This window comes from Solanum verrucosum, unplaced genomic scaffold, assembly GCF_900185275.1.
Source record: "Solanum verrucosum unplaced genomic scaffold, falcon-dt-bn FXZP01000261.1, whole genome shotgun sequence".
Taxonomy (NCBI): Eukaryota; Viridiplantae; Streptophyta; class Magnoliopsida; order Solanales; family Solanaceae; genus Solanum; species Solanum verrucosum.
This window is the reverse complement of record NW_026019969.1, coordinates 12,482,250-12,509,145: the sequence shown is the minus strand read 5'-3', so window position 1 is coordinate 12,509,145 and position 26,896 is coordinate 12,482,250. Positions and strand designations below refer to the sequence as shown.

The 26,896-nt window shown below is 36.3% G+C and overlaps 3 protein-coding genes and 2 pseudogenes across 3 annotated transcripts in view; 4 read left to right on the top strand and 1 right to left on the bottom strand.

Moving 5' to 3' along the window:
* LOC125816384 (scopoletin glucosyltransferase-like) overlaps window positions 1–26,896 on the top strand; it is a 38,914-nt gene that overhangs the window by 5,737 nt on the left and 6,281 nt on the right. The gene's annotated exons all lie outside the window — the stretch shown is intronic.
* Window positions 631–2,085, top strand: LOC125816386 (scopoletin glucosyltransferase-like). The gene is given in 2 exon segments (XM_049495991.1): window positions 631–743; window positions 746–2,085. Coding segments are annotated over 2 exon segments (1,443 nt in total). The 5' UTR covers window positions 631–640.
* LOC125816383 (scopoletin glucosyltransferase-like) lies at window positions 20,265–21,949 on the top strand. Its single transcript, XM_049495988.1, has one exon. It carries the CDS (start codon window positions 20,388–20,390, stop codon window positions 21,840–21,842), a length of 1,455 nt encoding a protein of 484 aa, XP_049351945.1. The 5' UTR covers window positions 20,265–20,387; the 3' UTR covers window positions 21,843–21,949.
* LOC125815060 (nuclear transport factor 2-like) lies at window positions 23,087–24,474 on the bottom strand (annotated as a pseudogene).
* Window positions 24,614–26,509, top strand: LOC125815059 (cysteine proteinase COT44-like; annotated as a pseudogene).

Sequence of the window (26,896 nt, the reverse complement as noted above, 5' to 3'; positions counted from 1 at the left end):
AAATGATATATATATATATATATATTGTTTACTTAATTATGATAAATTATAATAGTATGGTGCATGGAGCAAGTTTTTTTTTTCCACCTGGTTGCTGAATCCCTCGTTGAAGCCCAACTAAATTCGGATCACGCATGGCATGACGGTCCAATAGGATTTTCTCCATGGAGAAAGTCAGTGTAATGGTGTGTTTGGTAAAACTATTCCACAATGTCTAATTTGATCCAATCTAGTCTGTGCAGCAAGTCAACTATACATCTGTCCAAATTTTAATAAACAATTCAAACCAATCACTCTCTAAAACCTCAACCAGACAGAAAGAAGAAAACATTGGAAACTAATTGCACATGACTACTAGAAAAATAAGCCAAAGATCAATCCCAGCTAGATATAAAAAACATCATATAAACTATAGAATTTTTACTTTTCTTGCACATCACTCATATTTAATTATAGATAACCGTCAGCAATGACAACTTACATACTTTTGACAAGTAAATACAGCATGAAACATTAGCTAAAACCAGAATCCAACATTTTTTAAATCTTGGTTTGACTATAAAAAAACAGGATGAGCAAAGGCTAGAAATACAACTACTCCTAATACACCATTCTTTTACATACTTATCTTAGCAAAACTATGGATAAAGGAGCTGATCAACTTCATGTGTACTTTTTGCCAATGATGGCTCCAGGTCACATGATACCATTAGTAGACATGGCCAGGCAATTTTCCAGGCATGGTGGGTAACAATCATCACGACTCCTCTCAAAGCGACTAAATTCTCAAAAACAATCCAAAAAGACAGAGAGCTTGGCAGTGATATTAGCATCCGGACAACTGAATTCCCTTGTAAAGAAGCTGGATTGCCAGAGGGCTGTGAAAACTTAGCTTCTACTACTAGTTCAGAAATGAGTCTAAAATTCGTCAAAGCCTTGTACTTGTTTGAACAGCCAGTTGAACAGTTCATGGAGGAAGATCATCCAGATTGTCTAATAGCAGGAACATTCTTCCCATGGGCTGTTGATGTTGCAGCCAAGCTGGGAATTCCAAGACTAGCTTTTAATGGCACTGGTTTACTTCCTATGTGTGCTTATCACTCTTTTATGGAACACAAACCTCATTTGAATGTTGAATCCGAGACGGAAGAGTTCGTCATCCCTGGCCTTCCTGACACAATAAAGATGTCAAGATCAAAGATTTCACAACACTGGAAGGATGAAAAAGAAACCCCAATGACTCCAATAGTTAAAGATTTTATGCGAGCAGAAGCGACTAGCTATGGAGCTATTGTAAACAGCTTTTATGAGATGGAACCAAATTATGTACAACACTTCAGGGAAGTAGTAGGGAGAAAAGTGTGGCACGTTGGTCCTGTTTCGCTCTGCAATAAAGACAATGAAGATAAATCACAAAGAGGCCAAGACAGTTCCCTTTCTGAGCAAAAGTGTTTGGATTGGCTCAATACCAAGGAACCAAAATCAGTCATTTATATATGTTTCGGAAGCATGTCCATCTTTTCATCAGATCAGTTGCTTGAGATAGCAACCGCTCTCGAAGCATCAGACCAACAATTTATATGGGTAGTGAGGCAAAATACAACAAATGAAGAGTGGATGCCAGAAGGATTCGAAGAAAAGCTGAACGGAAGAGGTTTGATAATAAAAGGATGGGCACCTCAGGTGCTTATCCTTGATCATGAAGCTACGGGAGGTTTTGTGACTCACTGTGGATGGAACTCATTGCTCGAAGGAGTTAGTGCCGGAGTGCCAATGGTCACATGGCCGCTATCAGCTGAGCAATTTTTTAATGAAAAGCTACTAGTAGAGATATTAAAGATTGGAGTACCAGTAGGTGTTCAGGCCTGGTCTCAAAGAACAGATAGAAGAGTCCCAATTAACAGGGAAAACATACAAAGAGCAGTGACCAAACTGATGGTTGGTCAGGAAGCAGAGGAGATGCGAGGCCGTGCAGATGCTTTAGGAAATTCGGCTAAAATGGCTGTAGAGAAAGGCGGATCATCTGACAATAGCTTGATTTCCTTACTAGAAGAATTGAGGATGGGGAAGAGCAGCTCCAGCTGATGGGAATTTGTTTAAATGTATTATTGTTACATCATTTATGTGTTAAGACAATTTGGACTTTCTTTGCTATATAATGCTAGCGTTTGGTCATAGATTGACAAATATTATTTGGGTGAAAATTTGGGTGTGTTTGGCCATAATATGATTTATACCCATAAGTTTTAAAAACGATCAAAACTAACCATAAGTTTGTATTACAAGTCAATTGGATCTTCGTTGCAACAAATGACAAGTAGTGTCCATGACACTGGAGCAATGTGGTAGTTTATAGTGAGTGTAACAAGCATCATTTCATACATCGTGAAGTAGACAAAGCACATGACTTTATTATCTTGAGCCGATTGTTCATCATTTTCATCAACAACCATATCATCACTTTCATATTCATTGAATACTTTGGTGTTCACGTAAAAAAATATGTAATACAATGCAAACAACTACTATAGAAGGTGTTTTTGTAAAAAATAAAAGTTTGGTGTAAAATTTCAATTTTTAAAAGATCCCAAATAAAGAGATTTGGCCCAAATACTAGAAAAAACTAGTATTTGGATATTTGCCAATAATATTTGCCAAATAATGACAAATTGTATGGACAAACACTATTTGCCAATTTTTTCTCCAAATATTACTTGGGAAATCTATGGCCAAACAAGTATAGTTTGATTTCCTTGATAGTTTAGAAGTTTGTATTTTTTTTTTGACGAAACCATAGAGAGACAAATCCTAGACATAAAAATATGATAACAACAGGTCTAGTTTACTTGTCTTGAACTCAAATTAGAATTTTCAAAGTACAAAAAGACAGCAATGGCACCTTATCTACCATAGAAAAGTAATGCTCCCATGAAGACATTAGCAAAATCAGAAGTTTCAAAATCCTTGTTTATCTATAAAACCATGACGAGCAAAGACGAATAGATATACAACACCTTCTACTTTCTTTTATCTCCTGTTCTTTTTTAGTTCATCACCTGTTTTTTCTTATCTATTCCCTGGCTACCATGGATAAAAGAAGTGATCAACTTCACATATACTTTCTGCCTATGATGGCTCCTGTAACACCCCAGAAAAAAATTTGAGCTAAGACTCGAACCGTCCTTCGTTGTGAGTAGGATTTTATTAAGGAATTTAAAATTTCATAAGTTTTAAGGCCACTAGATATAGCACCTTAAGTTCCAAAAATAACTAGATTGGAAATAGCAAAATCTGAAATTTTGCAAGTTAAGCTAAGTATGAGTTTTTGGGAGACTTCAAACAACCATAACTCATAGCACATAATGATTTAGGTGTTCTACAAGATATCGTAGGAAATATATTTGAATTATCTTTCCAACGCCACCAAGTTTGATAAGTTTCGAGTTCGAATGAGTGAGATATGGCCTTTTGAAGTTAGGCTGTCCAGTTAAGGAAAGTTAGACGAAAATAGTAAGGGGTATTTTGGTCTTTTCCTTACCCAATCAGATTTAATTTATTTTTTAGTAGGGTTTTAAAGGTCTAATCCTATTAGGTTCAGTTTTATAATCCTAAAATTAGCCTAGGGTTTTAGTTGGGAGTTCAAGAAGAGAAAAAAAGAGAAAAGAGGAGAAAAAAAGAGATGATCAAAGCGTTCGTCGAGAGTCTTGCGTTTTGTTGTAGATTTTCTCCATGGGTTTTATCCCTAAGAGGTATGTAAGCTTCTATAGTGTTGGGTTTGTTCACCCACATGCCAATCATATTATTTTCAGCGAAATTTCATTCTTGAAATTGGAAGATTAGAGTTCTTGATAGGTGTTCTTGAAGTTCATTCTAAATCTTGTTGTGTTGGGTTTTGGATGATTTCTTGAGATCAAAGTGAGTGTTTTAAGGGATGTATTGAGTAGATTAGAGTGTACTTATGTTAAGTAATTGATTCTAAGTGATTGGGGAAGAAACCGTTCGATTCTAGGTGAGTTAGGGTCAGAAAACGAGCAAACAAAGTCATAGAAGTTTTCTGGGTTGGGGCTTGGCGCGATGCGCCTGCTAGAGCGCCCCAAACCCTCCTCTGAAGTTTAGGGGCTGGCACCCCGCGCCACCTATAGCGCCAGGGTCGCCTGTCCCATCCAGTTTGTCGTCGGTTGTCCCGTTTGAGTTCGTTTAAAGTGCACCTTCACTCCTTTTCGATTCTAACTACTCTAAGCTACTTCTAAACACCTAAAATCATTCCTAACATGATAATAACCTTGAATTCATAATTCACGTTCAAGGTAGTGTTAAGAGTTAAGTTTTGAGAATTCTTTCGAACATTCTAAGAAAGTCCATTTGAGTCATTTTGAGGAGTCTTCTACAACTTCTAGTAACTTGTTTCAAGACTCGAGTAAGTGATCATGAGAGTGAGGAAAAGGTATTCATGAGTCTATTTTGTCATCATGAGATCTTTCATAGCATGAATCTTAACTCTTGAATTCATAATTCACATTCAAGAGAGAGTTAAGAGTAGAGTTCAAGAAAACCTTTGAGTTCAATTGTGAATCCTTTGAGATCAACTATCGATTTGAACTAAGTTAGAGAATAAGAAGATTTGTATACATGAGTTCCATATAGTTATGTAGACCATCGAGTCGAGTTGTTTCATGTCCATAATTTCGCATGAACTTCGTAAGTTGAGCATCTTTCAGAGAAGTGGTATCTTCAAGTTCTAAGCCTTTAAGTGTTGAGTTCCTAATCCTTTTTGAGAAGAATCTTTGAGTACTTGAGTTGAATATTTCATGCCCATAATTCCGCATGAACACTATAAGTCAAAAAATCTTGAGATGAGTAGTATCATTGAAGTTCTTGAGTTCCAAGTATTGAGTTCTATCTATGGTTATTGAAAACTTTGCATTGAGTCGTTCATGTCCATAATTCGGCATGAACCATATCTTAAGAAGTCTTTTTACAAATGTTTAAACTTTGTTTTAAGACTTAAAACTTTGAGTTCAGTAAAGAGTAAAGAGTAAAGTTTGAGTAATCGCTTTCTAAATGAAGGAAGAAAGGAAACTGAGATTTTCAAGATAGCCTTTGAGCTAAGTTTTTGAGAAATTATCTTAAATCAGCAGAAATAAGTATGTTTTTAAAACATAAGAGCTAGTATATTTTTGGGAGCAGTATTAAGCACCGATATGGGTGAGAGTTCAGACAACTCACAACCCCCATAAACCATGGGTAGAAAATGATCATACTTTTTAGATGAATCTTTATCACAACAGACTAGTGAATCCACTTAGTATTTCAGGTCCTATACCTTTGACCGGGTATAGGATGCGCTGGTAGCGTGACAAAGATCGATATATCATCACAATAGCTCTTATGTGATGGTTGTCGGTTAGAGAAACTCCCATAGAAGTTATTGTATTTTTTATACATTAGTTTATTTTGTATTTTTACATACATTTCAGAGTTCATATTGTATCGTTGCATACATATAGAGTTATCATTGTATTTATAAATACACAGAGTTGAAAAACCATGTTTTAAACAGTTTGTTTCTTTATATTGCACTTGTTTAGAATTGCTTTATATTGAAATGCGTTCAGTCATATTGAGTTGAGTATCCAGAGGTGAGTACCCAGAGTCGAATATCATATCTTTGAGTTGAGTATCATATCTTTGAGTAGAGTATCTTATCCTTGAGAAATTCTGTGTCGAGTAAGTTTGAGTAGTTTTGAGTATCCTTGAGTATTCCTTGAGTTGAGTAAGTTTGAGAAGAGGTAAGTATGCTTCCCTTTTATCAAGTTTCAAGATTATGTTTATGATTTAGAATTCCTCTTACATGCTCGTACATTCCACGTACTGAGACATTTGGCCTGCATCTTCTCATGATGCAGACACAGGTATTCAGGGTCATCAATATGAGCTTCGTTGATACATCCGAAAGTTTGAGTTAGCTATGGTGAGGCTCGTTATTTTCGGAGGATTTCATTTATTTTTCAGTTTAGTCAGTATGTCGTAGGTCTTGTCCCGACTTCCATCTTTATCAGTTAGATTATTCATAGATAGTCAGTATAGTTGAGAAATTTGTATTATTTATCCATTTATTTTATTAAATGTTTTAAAGATTTAAGTTGCCTATTTTATGGTGAATTGAATATATTATTTTATTCAAAGTTGTTCATTTGAGTTAAAGTTTTGTAAAGTTGATTTTGATTGAATTTTATTTCAGTTTTAAGCTTTTGCATGCTTAAGTTAGTCTTCCGCTTGTAGTCAGCCAGGATGAAGGTTCGCTTGGGGACCAACAATGGTTCTTGAGTGCCGGCCACGTCTAGGGTGTAGACTCGGGTCGTGACTGATGAGTTGTAATGACCCTCCTGGTCATTTCTGTGTCTTTTCTTCTGGGTGTCATTTAGAGCGTTCCTGTAGCGACCCCAAGTCATTTATGACTTGTTAGGACTGACAGTTTGGTCACCTGGTCGTTCGTTTGGTCTTGGTGCGAATTTTTGTGTTTTGGAGCTTATGAACCTTGAACGATCATTTTCGATCAAAAGTTCAAGAAGATGACATCGGAATCCAATTCTGACGATTCCATCTGCTCCGGAAGGGCCATTTTAGGCTAGTAGCTTGGTCAGTGTGAGTTGGTGCGATTAGGCGTTTTAACTTTAAGTTTAAGCCTAAGTTTGACTTTAGTCAACATTCTGAGTAAACGTACTCGGATGAGAATTCCGTCATGCGGTTAGCTTCGAAATGTCGAGTTTGGTCTAGATTGACCCTTCTTTTGTGTCCCGAGGTTTTCGATATTTTTTCGAGCCTTTTTATGGTTTTTGACTTAAAATGACATTTGGGTGTGGGACTCACTTTTGTCAAGATGACATCGTATGGAAATTTTGACTGCGCCATTGAGTCTAGAATATCGAATTTGGTATGGTTGCATATCTCGTTTGCGTGTACAGGGTTCTGAACGAGTTAGGAGCACCCGTCGGAGTTTTTAGTTATTGGAGAATTGCAGAAAATATGCTATAAATGCAGAAAAACAGCAACATTTTCCAAATCTTAAAACACTCATAACTCTCTCATCTTTTATTCGAATTAGGCGATTCAAAGTGCAGGATCTTCGTATATTCGGTGGATTTGCTGTAGAGTGTTCAAAAGTTATTGGGTGTGCGTATTTCGAGGTAATTTCACGATTAACCTGACTGCAGTACCTTTTTTGAGCCTTTGTTTTTGGTATTCTTGTTTTGGTCATATATCTTTCATTTTAGCTCGGTTTTTGGTGATTCGAAGTCCCTCATGTTGAGAATTGTCGTGACTTCGTCGTAGAGTGTTCAAGGAGTACTGGGCACCATTAGGTTCGAGTTTAGACTGCTGTAGGTTTTCTTTTGGTTGATTAAAGTGTGGTTTTCTTGCTTGTTGGTTTTTGCTGTGTTTTGAGCCCCGAATTGTGCTCCAAAAATGGAACACAAGTTTGAGGTGTCATTTAGGGTCTCTTGACGGAGTCAAAATCAGGCAGTTCGATGCGGGTCTCGTTTTGACTACAAAATTAACCCATCTCCGTTTGTGGTGATTTTGGTGTCTAAACAACCGTATTAACATTGTGACTCTATATTTGATAGCGAGACATCGTTTCAAGGCCATTCGGATAGGGAAAACTCCGATAAAGTGATTTGGAGAGCACGCGATCGGCCTTAAGGTAGGTACAATTTCCTGTCTTTTAAGATTGAGCTTAATTGTGTTAAAATATGTCGATTGGAGTGAATTGGGGGTGGGTACTAGTTTCCTACCGTATTTTGATTAGATACCTCATGTCAGGATCGATTGGCCATATTTCAGGTATAGTATCATTGTTAACCGATTTAGTAGAGTTGCATGCTTATGTGCTAAATGGTATTGTACGTTTGTATGCTAAGTGTTGTATGCTTGTTCATTCTTAACCGTAAGCATAATGTCCTTAGTTTAGGTTAGGCTAGCATTGCCTTAGACTTATGATCCGTGTGGGCTGGATAGCCTTGACTTCCTGCTGACGTCATTCGGATGACTTAGCTCCTTGCAGACTTGAGTAGCAGACTTTAGTTTGATAGTTTGAGCCTTAGATTAGGCGTTATCGCTGCTTGCTGCACTTCTGTATCTTTTTCGTCTAGTTCTGACGCGTTCTCGAAGGTTTAATGCATCACTAAAGGTGTGGGATGGAGATAGTATAGGCTTGGAGCATTTTCTGTGATTTCTTAGAGTGGACGCCGTTCCACGGTGGTTGTTGTTGGATTGGATCCTATTGGAGATATCATCACCCTCGGGGTTGTTCTTTCTAGCTGGGCTGGGAGCGTATCACTGGCTGGGTAGACTCGGTGATATCGGCAATCGCCCCCGGGCCTCTCTTTCTAGCTGGGCTGGGAGTGTGCTACTGGGTGGGTGTCCCCGGGTCGCTCTTTCTAGCTAGGCTGGGAGTTGACTGCATGGTAGGACGACTCGCGATATTTACCTCACTAACGAGTCCCTTTTTCTAGCTGGGCTGGGAGTGGACTGTTTGGTTGGGTGCCTCCTAGGGTCACTCTTTCTAGCTAGGTTGGGAGTGCACTGCTGACTGGGTGGAGTTTGATGGATTATCTTGGTTACTTTGGGCTGGGAGCCCGATTTTCTTCTTTCTCGGTAGATTTAGCTTTTCTGTGTACCTGTCGGGCTTATGGGGGTCCGTTCAGATTTTATTTGAATTTGTACACGAGTGTACCTTCTGGGCTTATGGGGGTCCAGTTAGGTTTAATTTAGTTGTACTTAGTTTGTTTCTGGTATGCTCGTGTGCTTTTTTTTCATATCCGATTTGACCTCTCTGTGTCTAGATTTTATCATTTCTTATTGTTTTTACCTTTTTTGCTCAGTCGGCCTATGATGCCTACTGAGTACCTGTTGTGTTGGTACTCATGCTACGCTCTGCATCTATTTCGTGATGCAGGTCCAGTACCAGTTACCAGCGGCGATTAGTTCCAGCTTTTTTTTGCAGTTGTGATTCGGAGACGAGGGCGAGCACTTGGCGTTTTGGGTTTGTTCTGTCTCCTTCTTTTGTTTTAGCTAGTCTTGTTGCCTTTGAGACACGCTCTGTTGTGGTCCACTTTTGGGACTTGTACTCTTTATTAGATAGCTCTGTACTAGTGACTTCCAGGTTCAGGGAGGGATTTCTATATATATTTATTTTGGGTTGCTTCCGTCTTGTTATTCTTGTTTAGATTATTGTTTTCGCTAGTTTCTGCCCTTTCGCTCATTGCTTGATGTACTGGGTTACGGGTTGGATTACCTACTGGTAGGGTATAGTAGGTGCCATCATGACTCGAGAAATTGGGTCTTGACATGAGTCCACAAATTGGACTCATTTAGGGCTTTATTTTAATAGAAATAGTGTCCTTGAATGCTTGTTTTATCTTAATACCTGATCAAAATGCTGAAGTTTCAGGTATTTGAAGTTTTAGTGGAAGCATGGACACTTAGGCGCAAAACGGAGCAAATAAGGTTGAAAAGAACAAGAAATGGAATCCTACGGATCGCCGAGTTCAACTTGGCGAGCCTCCAAAATGACATGCACCGCCCTTTGTTCCAGTACGTGAAGCCTTGAAGGAAGTGGATCAAAAGGCGAGGAAAAGAGCAGTCAGAGGGTCGCCGATTAGTTCCGCGAAGCAGTACTGTACCGCCCAATGATCCAGAATGCGAAGATGCTAAATGAAAGACACTGAAGGCGATGAGCTGACCAAAGGGCGGATCGCCGAGTTTATCGGCGATCTCGACTAATGTCGTTGAACAATCCTCCACAGCACAATCTGTGAAAACTATAAATACTAGTTAGAGTTGTAGTTTTAAGAGACTTTTGGAAAAATATTGTGTGGAACAATCATTATTATTATTTTCACTTTAGAACATACTTTAGCTGATATTTTTCTCTCAAGTTTGGAGAGGGTTTTGTGGAGATTTGAAGAAATGAGTTCTTCTTCCCTAAGTTGGAAGTGGGCCTTCTCTATTCATTTTCCTTTGCTTAATTCAAGGTTTAATTTCTTATACCTAGTTGATTTCATTATCATGTTAGGTATAATTTCTTACTTCTTGATGTGTGGCTAAAAACCTCCATTCTTGGGGTGTGATTTAGCAAATATGGGTTGATATTCTTGTTGGGTCTTGCTTGCTGATAGGTTAGATGTATTTTAATGGTGATTTCACCTAGTGGTTGTGGTTTAATCTAAAGGGTTTGTAGTTACAAATACAAAGCAACCCATGTGTTTTCGGCTTTCCCGAGAGGGAGGTCACGAAATCAAAACCCCTAGACTGATGGCCTAAGAGTGGGTCGACATGAGGTTCAACCCGAGAGGGTGAGCCCTAGTCCCATATCCTAACACTGAGCTCGAGAGAGTGAGTGGGGTAAGGTGTAAGCTGGTCTTCATGCGGCAAATGGGTGTCCAAGAGGAACGCATTTGAAACGGGGTAAGTTGCCCGAGAGGGAACTTATTTCCATTTACAGCTTAGTCTAGTCACTATTATTTTGCAAATTTCCTATCGAAAGCATGTACCCAACAATTTATCTCAACTTGTATTGCGGTCACATCCCAAGAACATTTCCCCATACTTGATTTTCTTGTTTATTTTGTTGTTTTAGTACTTGTTACAAAAACCCTTTTTATATTTGACACTTTTGTGTCACCCCCTTTAATTTACAATGTCTTTTATCGCAAATGTCTTTAATTACGACTAATTTGAATGATAATCTAATTGGCTATTGATTCTCAAAACAGCTCATTTGGGACACGACCCCAACCCTCGGTTAGGTTACTATATTATCGACGATCGTAGACACTCATATCGTAGGATAGTGTCGTTGGTCACGATAAGCATCAAAATGACGCCGCTGCCGAGGAGTGGTGTTATTTGAGAATTTGTAGTTTAATAGAGTCTTGTTCTTAATAGTTGTATCTTACTGATTTTACTCGTAGTTTTGTTTTTCTTTGAGTTTTAATTTTATGCAGGCCTCCTGAGAATGGCTGAAAGAAGTGGTGCCAAGTCAGCTGAGTCGAATCAAGAAGTCGAGGATGATTTCAGATTAACTGTGCTGGTAACTCAGCTGAACAGCTTGGCCACATTAGACTTCCGACTACAGAGGAATATGGAACTTGGCCATGCTCTCTGTGGTGTAATTTTCCCGTCTAACACACATTTTTCTTTTCTCCTGAAGCTTAGATATTCTATATCGTTGTGCTGTTGATATAGTTTGAGTGTGGATTTGGTCGAAAATCAAAATCTTCCCTGTTTGGTCTCTAAGTTGGTTACTGTTCTTCATTAGCATCATTTTGAGTTGATTATGCTTAAATGTCGTGATTCTCTTTGTCTGCCATAATCTTGTTTAATATATCTATTTTCTTAACTAAACTTGTGCAAATCTTAGTGTATAGATAAGTTGAGTTATTGTTTTTGTTATGAATACAAAGGAATTTGGTTTGCCTAAATTTAGTTTCATTGAATGGTTTCAGTCACTGGTGCGTGTATAAATGATAACTTTATTGTATCATTGCTACATATGATCATTCACTGCCTTGTATGTCTTATCACGCTATTCCAGATTCATGAAGGTGTGTTGTTCATTTTGTATGTCTAAATTTATTCAGGAAGAGTTCTAACTTACATTTTGGTTTAAATATTTTTGACATGTTGTTCTAACTTCTTTTAGTTTTCCTGTTATGTATACTTCATCTATACAAAACAAGTTAATCCATTTGTTTGAAATAAATCCTATTGTCATTGTCAAAACTTTCCTTGGATGTTTGACATTACTTTTGCAAAATTTGTTATTAGTTGCCTACTTTTTACCAAGTTGAAATGTTTAGTCCTAGTTTCAAATATGTTTGGTTGTGGCTTGTGATTAATAGATTTTAACTGATATTGGGACTATATTGGTTCATTATGTGATTTATTGTTTCCTTTTCCATGAATTTATGTTTGTCTCATATGTATATCTGTTTTTATTGATGACATGCATATGGAACATAATGTTGAAATCAGAGATGATATCCTAACTTGTATTGTGTACAAGATCTTGTGACATCATCATACACAGATATGTTAATACATCTCTTCACATGAATAAGAGGTATCATTCCTCATTTTGTTTCACCTTTTGGGTTAACACTATAGAAAGTGTGAAGGAATATAATTCATTCTAAGCTTTTGTAATGTTGGCGTAAGATTTATTTTTCCTTCAGAGATCTATTCTTCACCAGAGTTCTAATTTAAATTACATAAACTGTTTAAGTTACAAGTCATTCTATTACTGCTTGCCTTGAGAAAGTGATGATGACTGATCTTTCATCAACAATACTTCTTACTTCTTGCATTGAGAATTTCTTAAACATATCAGGTGCCAAGAGCTTAAACACAGGTGAGTTCATTTAGTATCTCTATATTATGATGTTTATTTTTTTTGCTGATTTATTGGAAGCTTACTTTCTAAATTTGCTCTTTAGAAGTCATTTTCTCTCATTGAACTCAAAATCAAATCATCCGTTACCATAAATTTTCGATTACTCTCTTTACTTTCATTTCATCCGCATATGTTTTTCTTATCAGACCATCGTTAGAAAATGGATCACTTCATCATATTTCTGTTAATCTTGCTTCACAAATTTTGATGGATGTTTTGAAATGCCTGTTTTCTCTGAGTTTGACAATACCCTGTCCTCGGAGAATATATCTTTTCTTCTAGAGATCAACAACTTCTCCATTCATCGAGAGCTTAATGAAAACTCCAATGTATTATATATTAATTAAAGATAAACATTCGATGTCATGTATATTGGTTTTAAGGGATGAAGAACAATATACACCTTTGATTCTAGAATATTACATTTATATCAGTTATTGGGTTATCCTAAGTTCTTTTTTTGTTTATTTCGTATTTATATCATCAGGTTTAGATGTTTATCTGGTGAGTTTCTTGTGTTTGGTGGTATGTTTACTGTTTTTAGTCATGCATATATGGCCAGTGTCTGCTTATTTATGGTTTAAGGAACGATTTAACACATGGCCTCCTTTCATGTGGATTTATGGGATTCGAAAAATTATGAAATTTGCACTAGGAATGGTGGGAAATATGCTTTTTCAGTACTTTTTTAGATTTGCTTCACCTCAGCTATTAGCAGTGTTTTTGTGCTTTGCAGTGGCTTGGCTTGGGAATGTAGCGATGATTCAACCTTTGCCTGATTTTGGAATCTTCAATTTCTTACTTGTTAATGCTTGCCTGGGCTTTGCAGTCAATGTCTTCAATCTCGGTGTAAAAGCTTGGCTAGTATATGCTGCTTGCCTGGGCTTTGCAGTCAATGTCTTCAATCTCGGTGTAAAAGCTTGGCTAGTATATGCTGCTTGCCTTTTGTTATACTTTTTCCAGTGGAAGTAAGGTTCAGTGACCTTAAGATATGACCAACTTTTCAAATGCATTCAGCAAAATGCAGTACTACCGGTCAAAATGGATACCATCATTGTATTAAGAAGAATAAAGTTTCAGCATTTACTATTTTCCTAAAGGTGTTTTTGAAGATAATTTTGATATTTTAATCCTTTCTGTTGTCTTGAGGATTGTAGTTGAGATTTGAGAACATTCGTAATGCAAAAGCTTTGTTATTGTGGTTCAAAGTTTTTGTTGTTGTGATTTTGGTTGAGAACAAGCTTTAGTTGTTATTGTTATTATGAATATATAAATTTAGTGGTTAGTTATATTAAAAATCATATTAGTTGTAATCGAATGATATAAAAAATAAAATGTTAAATTTGGATTAAAAAGTTCTGGAGGTTATAGCCTCTTGAAATGAAAGTGAAAAAAAATGGTAAACAAGTAGTGGGGGTTTATAACTCGCAGAAAGTGAATAAAAAAACCTTGCGGGGTTATTAAAAAACCCCTGAAATCTAATTGTGACAGGCCTAACGATGGGAGTTTTGGGAACCCCGTAACAACAAATTCTGGGGGTTTTCAACCCTTGCAATTTGTACATTTAACCCTCGCTAATTGGCAGTTTTTTTTGTAGTGATTACACATTAATTACGTGGGCTGACTTCGAATTTGTATAATTAGTCACGTTTGTATATGTTTTATTCGGCAGAATATACAAATACATTTTTATAATATACAAATATCTAACTGATATACATATACAATTCACCTCTCTCCCACTCTCTGCCCTTTCTCACTCGCCTCTCTCCTCCTCTCCCAATCTTGCTTGCCATATATACAAATGCATATGTATAATATACAATTATCTAATCGATATACATATACAATTCACCTCTCTCGCACTCGCTCTCCTGTCTCCTCCCTTTCCCAATCTCGCTTGCCATATATACAAATGCATATGTATAATATACAATTATCTAACTGATATACATATACAATTCACCTCTCTCGCACTCGCTCGCATGTCTCCTCCCTCTCCCAATCTTGCTCACCTATCTCCTCCCTCTCCCAATCTCGCTTTCCATATATACAAATGAATATGTATAATATACAATTATCTAATCGATATACATATACAATTCACCTTTCTCGCACTCGCTCGCCCTCTCCTCCCTCTCACAATCTTGCTCATCTGTCTCCTCCATCTCCCAATCTCGCTTGCCATATATACAAATGCATATGTATAATATACAATTATCTAACCAATATACATCTACAATTATCTAACCAATATACATTACAATTCACTTCTCTCGCACTCGCTGCCCTCTCTCGCTCGCCTCTCTCCTCCCTCTCCCAATCTCGCTTGCCATATATACAAATACATATGTATAATATACAATTATTGTTGCACCCCATTTTTGCGAAAAATGAGTTTTGGTGCACGACCTAACAACTCTTTTGGGTTTTGGGTAAAATGAAGAGTCACCACCTAACGAATTAAGGCGCGTTAGGGCACCTATCTAACCTAACTGATTCAAGCTAAGGTCAACGAACCAGAGATCAGGGTAAGGGTTCAAATTACCTCGAGGGGAAGGTGTTAGGCATCCCTCGAGGTCCACAAATGTGGGTCCCGACCGTGTCTCATGCAATTTTTGTGGGGGGTTACAAATAGCAATTAAGGTCACTTCATTTTATTATTTAGTTAGTTAACATGCTAGGTAAGTGATAAATGACATTCAACAATTAAAGTTACTTCAATAATTTATTTAATTAAGCGTGCAAAACTAAGTGATAACATAATATTTAACAATTAAGAGCACTTTAGTTGTTTTAATTAATTAGTTGAGCATGCAAGACTAAGTGATATAACAAACAATAAATAAACATTTAAACAATTAATAAAAAGAAGAGTAAGGAGACAGAAATTACTCAATCAAATAGGATAATCAATTTTTTTTTTTTTAATCAAGCTATCCCAAATAATTATAATTATAAACAAATGAAGGGACGAAAGAAAAGGGAGACTCTGAAGGATTTTACGAATCATCACTCGACTTTTTTTTTAATAGGCTTCCGTGTAGGGACAGACAAAACCAAGGTTTGTCGCTTTAAGTCTAAGTCGATGTCATCATATCCGTAGGGCCTAAACTACCCCTACCCCACCACCACATGCTTTTCATCTCTAAGAGGTGCCTAACATCTCCGCTTAAGGTGCAAGAGGCATTGGACTACTGTTGGGATGGTATTAGACAAAATAAATATAGGGTTCCTAATTAGGCCCATCTAGACATCAAGTCAAACAAATAAGACGAAAATTTAGCACGTAAAGTCTCAAGTTGACCTCTAGGTTTTATTAATCATGCTAGCAAACACACATAATTGTGAAAGGGTCGCATGCAAAGTGTGTCAATACGAACAAGTTAATATGTATTAAAATACCAATTAAAGAGGGCAGAAAATTATGACATGATGCAGATTTTATTAATATAGCAGAAAAGCGATCGCACATGCAGAAAACTATTTTTAGAGTAATAGCATATCAAGTTATTAATGCAGAAAACTATTCAATTAGCTATTTTAAATGGTGGCTGAAATATTACAACATGCAAAAAAGTTTTAATTAATTAATTATTAAAGGGGGGTAGGAAATAGTACAGCATGCAAAAATATTTTCAAGTGGCAATCCGGTTATTAGCTGCAGAAATACTAGCTGATTTATTTATTTATTTAAAGTGGCAGAAAAATATGTATAATAAATTTTAGTTCAGTTATTGATATGCAGAATTTTATTTTTTTTCTTTTTACATGTTTTTAGTCCTATAGTCATGGTTTCTAAGTGAGTTAACATGCTGCAAACTTATTAGCAACTTAAAGTTAGTTAAAACTTGATTAATTAATAGGGTTGAATTATTAGAACATGCTGAAATTAATTAAACTGATTAATAAACATCAATTTTATTAATTAAGTCCTATGAGCATGATTTCTAATGGCAAACTAATTTTACGAACATTTACGAGCATTTTTTGACATGCAGATATTATTCATTGATTACTTAACACCAATTTTATTAGTTTGAGTCCTATAGACATGCTTTCTACCTTTATTTCACTCAACACAAACATATGACTTGCACAAAACTTTGTTTTATTATTTTTTCTCATACATAAAAATGGGTGATCAAAACAAGCCAAGCAGGGAGACATGTAAAAAAATTGATTTATTTAGTTAGATCTAAAGCGATATTACAAAGACTTATTGATTTATTTTAGTATTAACATTAAAACAGGCGGCCAACATAGCAAATGCTCATAATTTAGATAACATAATAATATTGACAAAAACTTTTTTTTTCCTTCTAATTAGATTTAGAAGGATGCTGATTATTTTAAGTAGCCATGTTCAAATAATTAGTTAATCAAAGCACGTTTACATGTAAGTACGTAAATAAAGTAAGAAAATAGTTAGCACGTATCCCCAATCCCCTTAGACGATCCCCAAGTTATATCGTATATATATATGAAAGTTTAGAGTTAGAGTAATACAAAATATTACAAGTTCAAAGAATAAATAAATAATATATACAACATTAAGATAAACTTAAACATAAGAATCTCATCCGAAAATCTCTTCGAGGCGACTCTTGAACCTTTAAGTTCAAAACCATGTTAAAGTACAATGAAAAATAAGGGCGAATATTAACACATAAAAGACGTTAGCAAGATGATAACTATATATGGTACGCACATTTAATTATTTCATGTACACAAGTAGCATACATGCATGTAAGAGTTAAACAAGTTGTGGAGAATATATAATCATACAAAGCAAGAAAGGATAAGAAGACTGACCCGGACGCTTCTCATTATTTATTCAAACATACAACAGAAATTGAAACAATGCAAAACGAAAATTAAACTAATAGAGAAACAACTAACCGGTTAAGCAGAATATATGTTTAACAGGAATGAAGACAAAACTTGATCCACTATCCGACTCGAACACAGCAAAAACCAAGTATAGAGGAACCTTAAAGTTTATCGGAATCTTTCTTTTAAGTAGAGAGTAATATTACTCAAGAGTGGGCCAATGTAAAGATGTATAAGCATACATAAAAGTGTTGGAGTGTTCAAGCATAAAAACATGAGTAAGAAATGAAACAAAGGTCTTCTTTTATAGTAGATGAGAGAGCATGATTTTTAAGGATAAGAATCAATTAACAACAATTATGGGGAAATTGTTTCCTTACTAAGAGAGTCCAATCAAATCAAACATTACCAAATATAATCAAGGAAAATCATTTTAAAATCTAACTAAGACAAGGAAATCAATTAAGGATAGTCATCATACCAATAAAATATACAGATTGACAGCTAAAAATCTAAGGAAGGGAATAATTTTGGGGATCAGTTACTATTGTTTTTTCCTTAATCAATTAAGGATAATCATCATACCAATAAATTATCTAACCGATATACATATACAATTCACCTCTCTCCCACTCTTTGCCCTCTCTCGCTCGCCTCTCTCCTCTCTCTCCCAATCTCGCTTGCCATATATATAAATGCATATGTATAATATACAATTATCTAACCAATATACATATACAATTCACCTCTCTCGCACTCGCTGCCCTCTCTCGCACTCGCTACCCTCTCTCGCTCGCCTCTCTCCTCCCTCTCCCAATCTCGCTTGCCATATATACAAATACATATGTATAATATACAATTATCTCATCGATATACATATACAATTCACCTCTCTCCCACTCTTTGCCCTCTCTCGCTCGACTCTCTCCTCTCTCTCCCAGTCTCACTAGCCTCTCTCCTCCCTATAACATGTAACTACAAATTGTAATTATCAAACTATAGCTATGAAGAGTAATTAGGCTATTTTTTAGTGGCTATATGTGAAAGTTTCATTTTTTAAATCATAATGGAAAAATTGTATGAAATAACAAACTATTAATTCAAATTAAATGTTATAACCATAGTTTATTTTATTTATAATTCGCAGCAAACATCCCATTTTTTTGCCATCTGGTTCGGTATACAATTATCCATTCGATATACAAATGTATAAAATGCGTTTGTATTTGTATAAAGCGAGAGAAAAATGCATATACAAATACATATATTTTCGTCCTATACACTTATAATTATACAAATACAGATCTTATTATACAAATTACAATGTATAAATGAATTTATACAAAATTGAATAATTTGTAAAAAATTGAATGTATCTAGCGAATTATACAAATCAAAAGCTCCATAGTAAACATAAAATTTGCTATGGAGCGCAATTATGCAAACCGTAGCTATAAGATACAAATATGATTTTTATGTTTGGTATATGTGAAAATTGCTCAAATCATAATAGGAGGGAAAAGGGCCAACGACTTCTCATAAGGATTTGGTACCTGAGCTCGCAGAAGAATGGCTGGTTCGGTGTGCATCTTGGCCCAACTTAAGCGAAGAAATTCTACACCAATGTTGGGTAGATTGCAGACTAGGCCCAATGGAACTATGGGCCAAGTTCTGGATCTCTAGCTTAGCCACGCATCCAAGTGAATGTGGGCTATTGGGCCATGGCACATGTCAAACACAAAGATCTCCTGTCCATTTACAAATAAATATAAGAAAATAACTTTTTTTAGATTTTATATGTAAAAATAATATTTTTTCTTGTAAAAAAATAATAAAACTAGAAAAATAAATATTATAAATGAACTACGAAACCAATTCTCCTGTCCAAAACCTTCATCTTCAAAAGTCTTACCCAGTGAGACTACAATAAACTTCTTGTTTGCTAGTCTTGATGAGTGGTTAAAAAAATTTTGTGCCTTCATATAAAACTGACACTTACTTATACTTAAATGATATATATATATATATATATATATATATATATATATATATATATATATAATTATTATTATTTTCATTTTACTTAATGATAAATTAAAACAGTTTGGTGCATGGAGCGAGTTTTTTTTTTACCCAGTATCTAGAGCATGCATTGAAGCCCGTCTAAATCTGGATTACGCACTACAAAATTTATTTAGCAGTGATGCTCCCACTAAGATTTTGTCCATGGAGTGAGTCAGTGTAATGGTGTGTTTGGTAAAATTATTTTACAATGTCTAATTTGATCCAATCAAGTTTGTGCAACAAGTCAACTATACATCTGTCCAAGTTTTAATAAACAATGCAAACCCATCACTCTCTAAAACCTCAATCAGACAGAAAGAAGAAAAATAAGCCAAAGATCAATTCCATCTAGACATAAAAAATCATATAAACTACAGAATTTTTACTTTTCTTGCACATCACTCATATTTTATTGTAGGAAACAGTCAGCAATGACAACTTATAATTACATACTTTTTGACAAGTAATACAGCATGAAACATTAGCTAAAACTAGAAATCAACATTTTTAAATATTGGTTTGACTATAAAAACAGGCTGAGCAAAGGCAAGAAATACAACTACTCCTAATACACCATTCTTTTTACATACTTATCTTAGCAAAACTATGAATAAAGAAGCTGATTGGAATTTGTTTAAATGTATTGTTACATAATTTATGTGTCAAGACAATTTGGACTTTCTTTGCTATATAATATATAGTTTGATTTCCTTGAGAGTTTAGAAGTTTGTATTTATTTTTTTGACGAAAACATAGAGAGACAAATCCTAGACATAAAAATATGATAACAACAGGTCTAGTTTACTTGTCTTGAACTCAAATTAGAATTTTCAAAGTTCAAAAAGTCAGCAATGGCACCTTATAAACCATAGAAAAGTAATGCTCCCATGAAGACATTAGCAAAATCAAAATCCTTGTTTATCTATAAAACCATGACGAGCAAAGACGAATAGATATACAACACCTTCTACTTTCTTTTATCTCCTGTTCTTTTTTAGTTCATCAGGTGTTTTTTCTTATCTATTCCTTGGCTACCATGGATAAAAGAAGTGATCAACTTCACATATACTTTCTGCCTATGATGGCCCCTGGCCACATGATACCACTAGTAGACATAGCCAGGCAATTTGCTAGACATGGAGTGAAGGCAACCATTATCACGACTCCTCTCAACGCGTCTAAATTCTCCAAAACAATCCAAAGAGACAGAGAGATGGGCAGTGATATTAGCATCCGTACAGTCAAGTTTCCTTGCAAAGAAGCTGGATTGCCGGAGGGTTGTGAAAACATAGCTTCTACTACTAGTACATTGATGTATCTGAATTTCATCAAGGGCCTATCGCTGTTTCAAAACCCAATTGAACAGTTCCTTGAGGAAGACCATCCAGATTGTCTAATAGCAGCCCCTCAATTTTCATGGGCTGTTGATGTTGCAACCAAGCTGGATATTCCAAGACTAGCTTTTAATGGCTCTGGTTTTTTCCCTCTTTGTGCTTTACATAGTTTGATGGAACACAAACCTCATTTGAAAGTTGAATCCGAGATGGAAGAGTTTGTCATCCCTGGCCTTCCTGACACAATAAAGATGTCAAGACAAAAGCTTTCAGAACACTTGATGGATGAAAAAGATACCCCAGTGACTGCAATAGTTAAAGATATTATGCGAGCAGAAACGACTAGTTATGGAGCTATTGTAAACAGCTTTTATGAGATGGAACCAAATTATGTAAAACACTCCAGGGAAGTAGTAGGGAGAAAAGTATGGCACGTTGGTCCTATTTCGCTCTGCAATAAAGACAAATCACAAAGAGGGCAAGACAGTTCTTTTTGTGAGCAAAAGTGTTTGGATTGGCTCGATACTAAGGAACCAAAATCAGTCATTTACATATGTTTCGGCAGTATGGCAGTCTTTTCTTCAGCTCAGTTGCTTGAGATAGCAATGGCTCTCGAAGCATCAAACCAGCAGTTTATCTGGGTGGTGACGCAGACTACAATCAACGAAGAGCAAAATGAGTGGATACCAGAAGGATTTGAGGAAAAGCTGAACCTGAACGGACGAGGTTTGATAATAAAAGGATGGGCACCTCAGGTGCTAATCCTTGATCATGAAGCTATTGGAGGTTTTGTGACTCACTGTGGATGGAACTCATTGCTCGAAGGAGTAAGTGCCGGAGTGCCAATGGTCACATGGCCGCTATCAGCTGAGCAATTTTTTAATGATAAGCTACTAGTAGAGATATTAAAGATTGGAGTTCCAGTAGGTGCTGAGGCTTGGTCTAATAGAACAGATAGCACAGTTCCAATAAACAGGAAAGACATAGAAAGAGCAGTGACCAAACTGATGGTTGGTCAGGAAGCTGAGGAGATGCGAGGCCGTGCAGCTGCCTTAGGAAAATTGGCTAAAAGGGCTGTGGAGAAAGGTGGATCATCTCACAACAGTTTGATTTCCTTACTAGAACAATTGAGGAACGCGAAAATTACCTCTAACTGATGGGAATTTCTTCATATGTTGCTCAAACTAAACCACTATAGAAATATTGTATCTTCGCGTTTACTTCAATTCCAAATTATGTATACCAAATTACACTTTTATTAGTATGCAGGAGTTCTTATGCATAGTCCATAGACCAGCTCTATGATTGTTGCAAAAATATCATACCAAATGCTTATTGGTGGCATCAAATTATATCATTAATGTTATAATCGTTAAATAAACCTTAAAAGATTGTGTAGAATATTATTATATTACTCCATTAAGTTGTGTCAAACAGGACAATTCGATAAAAAGAGAGATGTTAAGTAATTGAATGTTCGGTAAATACCTATTGACACCTTGTGTTTTACACAAATCATACATACATTTTACTACTAACTAGAATGGAAGGTAAATACTCTTATGGAAACTTTTGAATAAAAAGGATCATAACATACTAAAAATGCATATGAACTTAAAAAATAAGTATACAAAAGGTAAAAGAGTGAGTCGAGACAGTTCAACTATGAAAGGAATACGTGCACTAGAAGAAAAGGGAACAACGGCAAAGTCTTTACACCCTCAATATTCTTTTTTTATTATATAAAATTACAATGAGTATATTATTATTATTTTTATTTCTATTAGATCATATACCTATAATTCATTAAATTTAAATCCTCGATAGTAGGTTGGATGTGTAAAATCATCAATGAACCAAAGAAATTGGAAAGAGGGAAAGATAATCGTATAAGCTACTTGAAAACCGTGCAAACTGATTTGAATTTGAAAGCAAAACAAGTACTAATAAAATGAAAAATATCATAAAAGTAATTAACTTTTGGATAATTACAAATTACAATTCAACAACAATAAGAATGGTCAAGATTTTCATAATTTAAAAGGTTCACACAATTCACAAATAGCACGAAACTTGTATTTTCCCTATTTCAACGGAGATGAATTCTATGTATTTAGACACACACCCCAAATATCCTCAAATTCATATATTTTCTCTTTACATTTCCACCATTAATCACAATATTTAAAATCATTTTTACTCATTAATCACAATTTATTTATTTTTGCTACAAAAACAGAAGCTACTCCAACCTCTATACCAGTAAACGGCAAGAATTAGGGAAAGGCACATTATGCAGCAAGAGTGACAAAACTTCCTAACTGCCCACATCCAACCATTTCAAATTAAAAAAGAATTACTACTAAATTAGCTTCACTTATTTGCCCAAAACTACTTCTCCTCAAGCTGTAGCTGAAATCCGTGGTGTCATATTCTTGGCAGTTCCATTTGCCATACCACCACCACCACGATTCATTCGCCCATTGTTGTCACTTCGCTGATAGCCATCACCACCTCCACGGTTGGATGACCCTCCTCTGTTGTTGAACTCACTTCTTCCATTGAAATCACCGCGATTATAGCCCCTCCAACTTCCATTGTAGTTTCCTCGCCCACGTACTCCATCATTCCTGAATCCATTACCCCTTCCAGATGGATATCTACCCCTAGTGTTACCTCGAGAACCGGTAGACATCTTCTCTTCAACGGCAGCTTGGCGTCCACCAATTAAAATTGGAGAAGCCTCAATTGCTTTTTGCACAGCAGTTTCCACCTAAAATTCCACAAAGCCAAAACAAAATCCCTGTTGTCTGTTACTTCGGACTTGAATGCCTCCATTCTTTATAGGTCCAAACTTCTTGAACTCATCTTCAAGCATGGCGGCGGTGGCACTCATAGGTAGACCTTTGATGTAGATGGAGTGTCCATCAGCTTCTCCCTCTTGGTTATTCACATTATCAACAAAGTCTAAGCTTAAAACAAGTCTATCAGCTGGTGCTGGTGCAAGAGGTTATCTCATTTGCTCAACATTCTTAGGCACAATCTTCCTAGGAGCAGGAGCTGGAGGAGGGGAGAAAGTTGCAGCACTTTCCTTTAGATGCATGACAATTGAAGCATAAGACTTCTTTGGGACTTCTTCAATTATGATGTTAGTTTCAGCTACCATTTTCGAGTCACCTTGCACTTCCTCTATCACAACAGGCACACTATCATTCTCAAGAGGATTGTGAACTTCTCCCCCATTAGCTTCCTCAGCAGATGGTGTGCTCTGCTCAGAAATGTGATTCTCCTGAGCTGGAGGGGGATCTGCAACAATTTGCTCTGGAGTAACAGGAGACCAACACATCAGTTTCTGGAACTTGTACAGCATCTTGTTGATTGGCAATCTCCACATATCATTCAAAACAAAGTACCCTCGGTCTTGCGGAGCCAGGAAGAAAGTGTGAGAGAAATTTCGGATCAAGTTGTCTTTCCCAGTCAAATATCCAGTAACAAGGACGTGCACTCCCCCATTGAAGGATTCTTGGGAATCCACAGACTTAATCTCTACTCTGAAGTCCGCATAGTTAAGTGACAGTATCTTATCATTGATGGCTTGCATTGTGGACGTAATGCTCATGGAGCCATCATCTTCAGGGCGACCAAGCTTGCTTATATCCTGATAAAACCTAAATACCAGCCCTGGTGAATGGTGCAGTATATGATAATACTGCTGCACAGATGCATTTCCCACAACTTGCCGCCGTCATCGCCTATCGATCTCAAGTCACAAACTGGACTTTTACCCATTAATCACAATATTCTTGTTTGAGTTGTTCTCTACCTCTCTTCCTCCTCCAATGTAAACTCTGTTTCTATCTATAAAGACTTCTCACCATTCTCTCCAATAACCCAAACAACAAACAAGAAGAAGATTAAAACAAAGAAAATAAAAAAATATGACTTTTTTCAGGTCTTTGTTCTTATTTCTTCTTACATTTTTTGTCCTTTCATCTGCTCTTGACATGTCCATCATCAGTTACGATGAAAAACATGCAGATTTAGGGACAACAAATCATCGTACAGACGATGAAGTTAACGGATTGGATGAATCTTGGATTGTTAAACACGGAAAGAATTACAATGCCATTGGAGAAAAGGAGAAAAGATTTGAGATTTTTAAGGATAATTTAAGATTCATCGACGAGCAAAACGCTGAGACCAGACCGTATAAACTTGGGTTGAATCGATTTTCTGACCTTACCAACGATGAGTACTGTGCCGTGTTCGTGGGTGGACGGTTCGATAAAAAGACGAGGCTGTTGAAGAACCCTAAAAGCGAACGTTACGCTTTTAAGTCCGGCGAAGAGTTGCCGGAATCCGTTGATTGGAGACAGAAAGGCGCTGTTGCCCCTGTTAAAGACTAAGGACAATGCGGTGAGTTTTTTTGTATTTTTTCTGTTGGAGGAAGATTACTTTCAATGGAGTGTTGACAAGAGTCTTATTTAGGTCAAAAGTTTTGATTTGTATGTTGTGTTTGACCTATTTTGTCAACAACAAACCCGTTATAATTGGGGTTTGGAAAGGATAGTATATACACAGACTTGAAAACACATAATTTATTTTCGATTGACCTTGGCTCATAAATTTGTTGATTGAGCATGTCAGATATCGTATGTATATCTACTGAAGTTGTATATTTTTCTTATGAAGGGAGTTGCTGGGCATTCTCGACGGTTGGTGCTGTTGAAGGAATAAATCAAATTGTAACCGGTGAATTAATTTCCCTCTCTGAACAAGAGCTTGTTGATTGTGACAAGAGCTATAACCAGGGTTGTAATGGTGGTCTCATGGACTACGCCTTTAAATTCATTAAAAACAACAGTGGCATTGACACTGAGGCTGACTATCCCTACCGTGCTAAATATGGTACTTGTGATTCAAACAGGGTATGTTAGACCATACTTTCTAGAAAACATCCAAAATATTACTCATGTATTGATGGTCTGCTAACAATTTTTTGTCTTTCAGAAAAATGCCCGGGTTGTCTCCATTGATGGATATGAAGTTGTTCCCATAAATGATGAGAAGCCATTGATGAAGGCATTGTCAAATCAAACAGTTAGTGTTGCTATTGAAGCTGGTGGCAGAGCTTTCCAGCATTACTTTTCGGTATGAGAACAATTCTCTTAATGTACCCTTTTAGAATGTGGTCGGATCAAGTCTAGTATTGACTGTACCTAAACCTATTGACTCTAAGTTTTGGATTAGTTCCTGCAATTCTAGTATATGCCTAATCTGCAATCACGGCTTCTAACGCCTTGTTTTTTCTACTAAAAAAAACTACCATACTCATTTACACTTTCTTTTCCTTTTCAAATCATGAAGGGTGTTTTCACTGGATACTGCGGAACACAACTAGACCATGGTGTAGTTGCAGTTGGCTACGGAACAGATAATGGTTTAGATTACTGGATTGTGAGGAATTCATGGGGTCCTAACTGGGGAGAAAGTGGATACATTAGGCTCGAGCGCAATTTAGCTAATAGCACTAGTGGAAAGTGTGGAATTGCAATGGAGCCCTCTTACCCTCTTAAGAATGGCGCAAATCCTTCTAATCCCGGTCCATCTCCTCCTAGTCCTGTAGCACCATCAACCGTTTGCGATAAGTACTATAACTGCACCGAGGGCACTACTTGCTGCTGCATTTATAAGTATGGCGGCTACTGTTTTGGCTGGGGATGTTGTCCTTATGAGTCTGCTACCTGCTGTGATGACAACAACAATTGCTGTCCACATGATTATCCTGTCTGTGATGTTAATGCAGGCACTTGTCAAATGGTAAGATTTTACTCCTTCCTTCCCAAAATAGGCGTTTGTTTTTTTGGCAAAATTACTAAACTACACTACATATGTTTACATATTCTCGTTTAATCCCTACTCTTTCATAAAAATTCAAAAATTCCTATTTTTCCCCAAACCCTCTATTCCGGATACGTTATTCTGAAAGAACCCAAAACCCACCTTTCTCATCCCCAAAATCTCGCCTCTAATCTTTCCCCACTACCAAATTAGTTATCGAATTCAAAGCAATTTGATTTTCAAACGATTCTATCTCTATTCAACCGTCCAAAGTTCAAAATAGGTATTATCATCTTTTTCATTTTTCTTTCAAAATTAATTTTTGTGTTTCAATCGATTTTGGATCAGTTGTCAAAATGGATCATCCGTC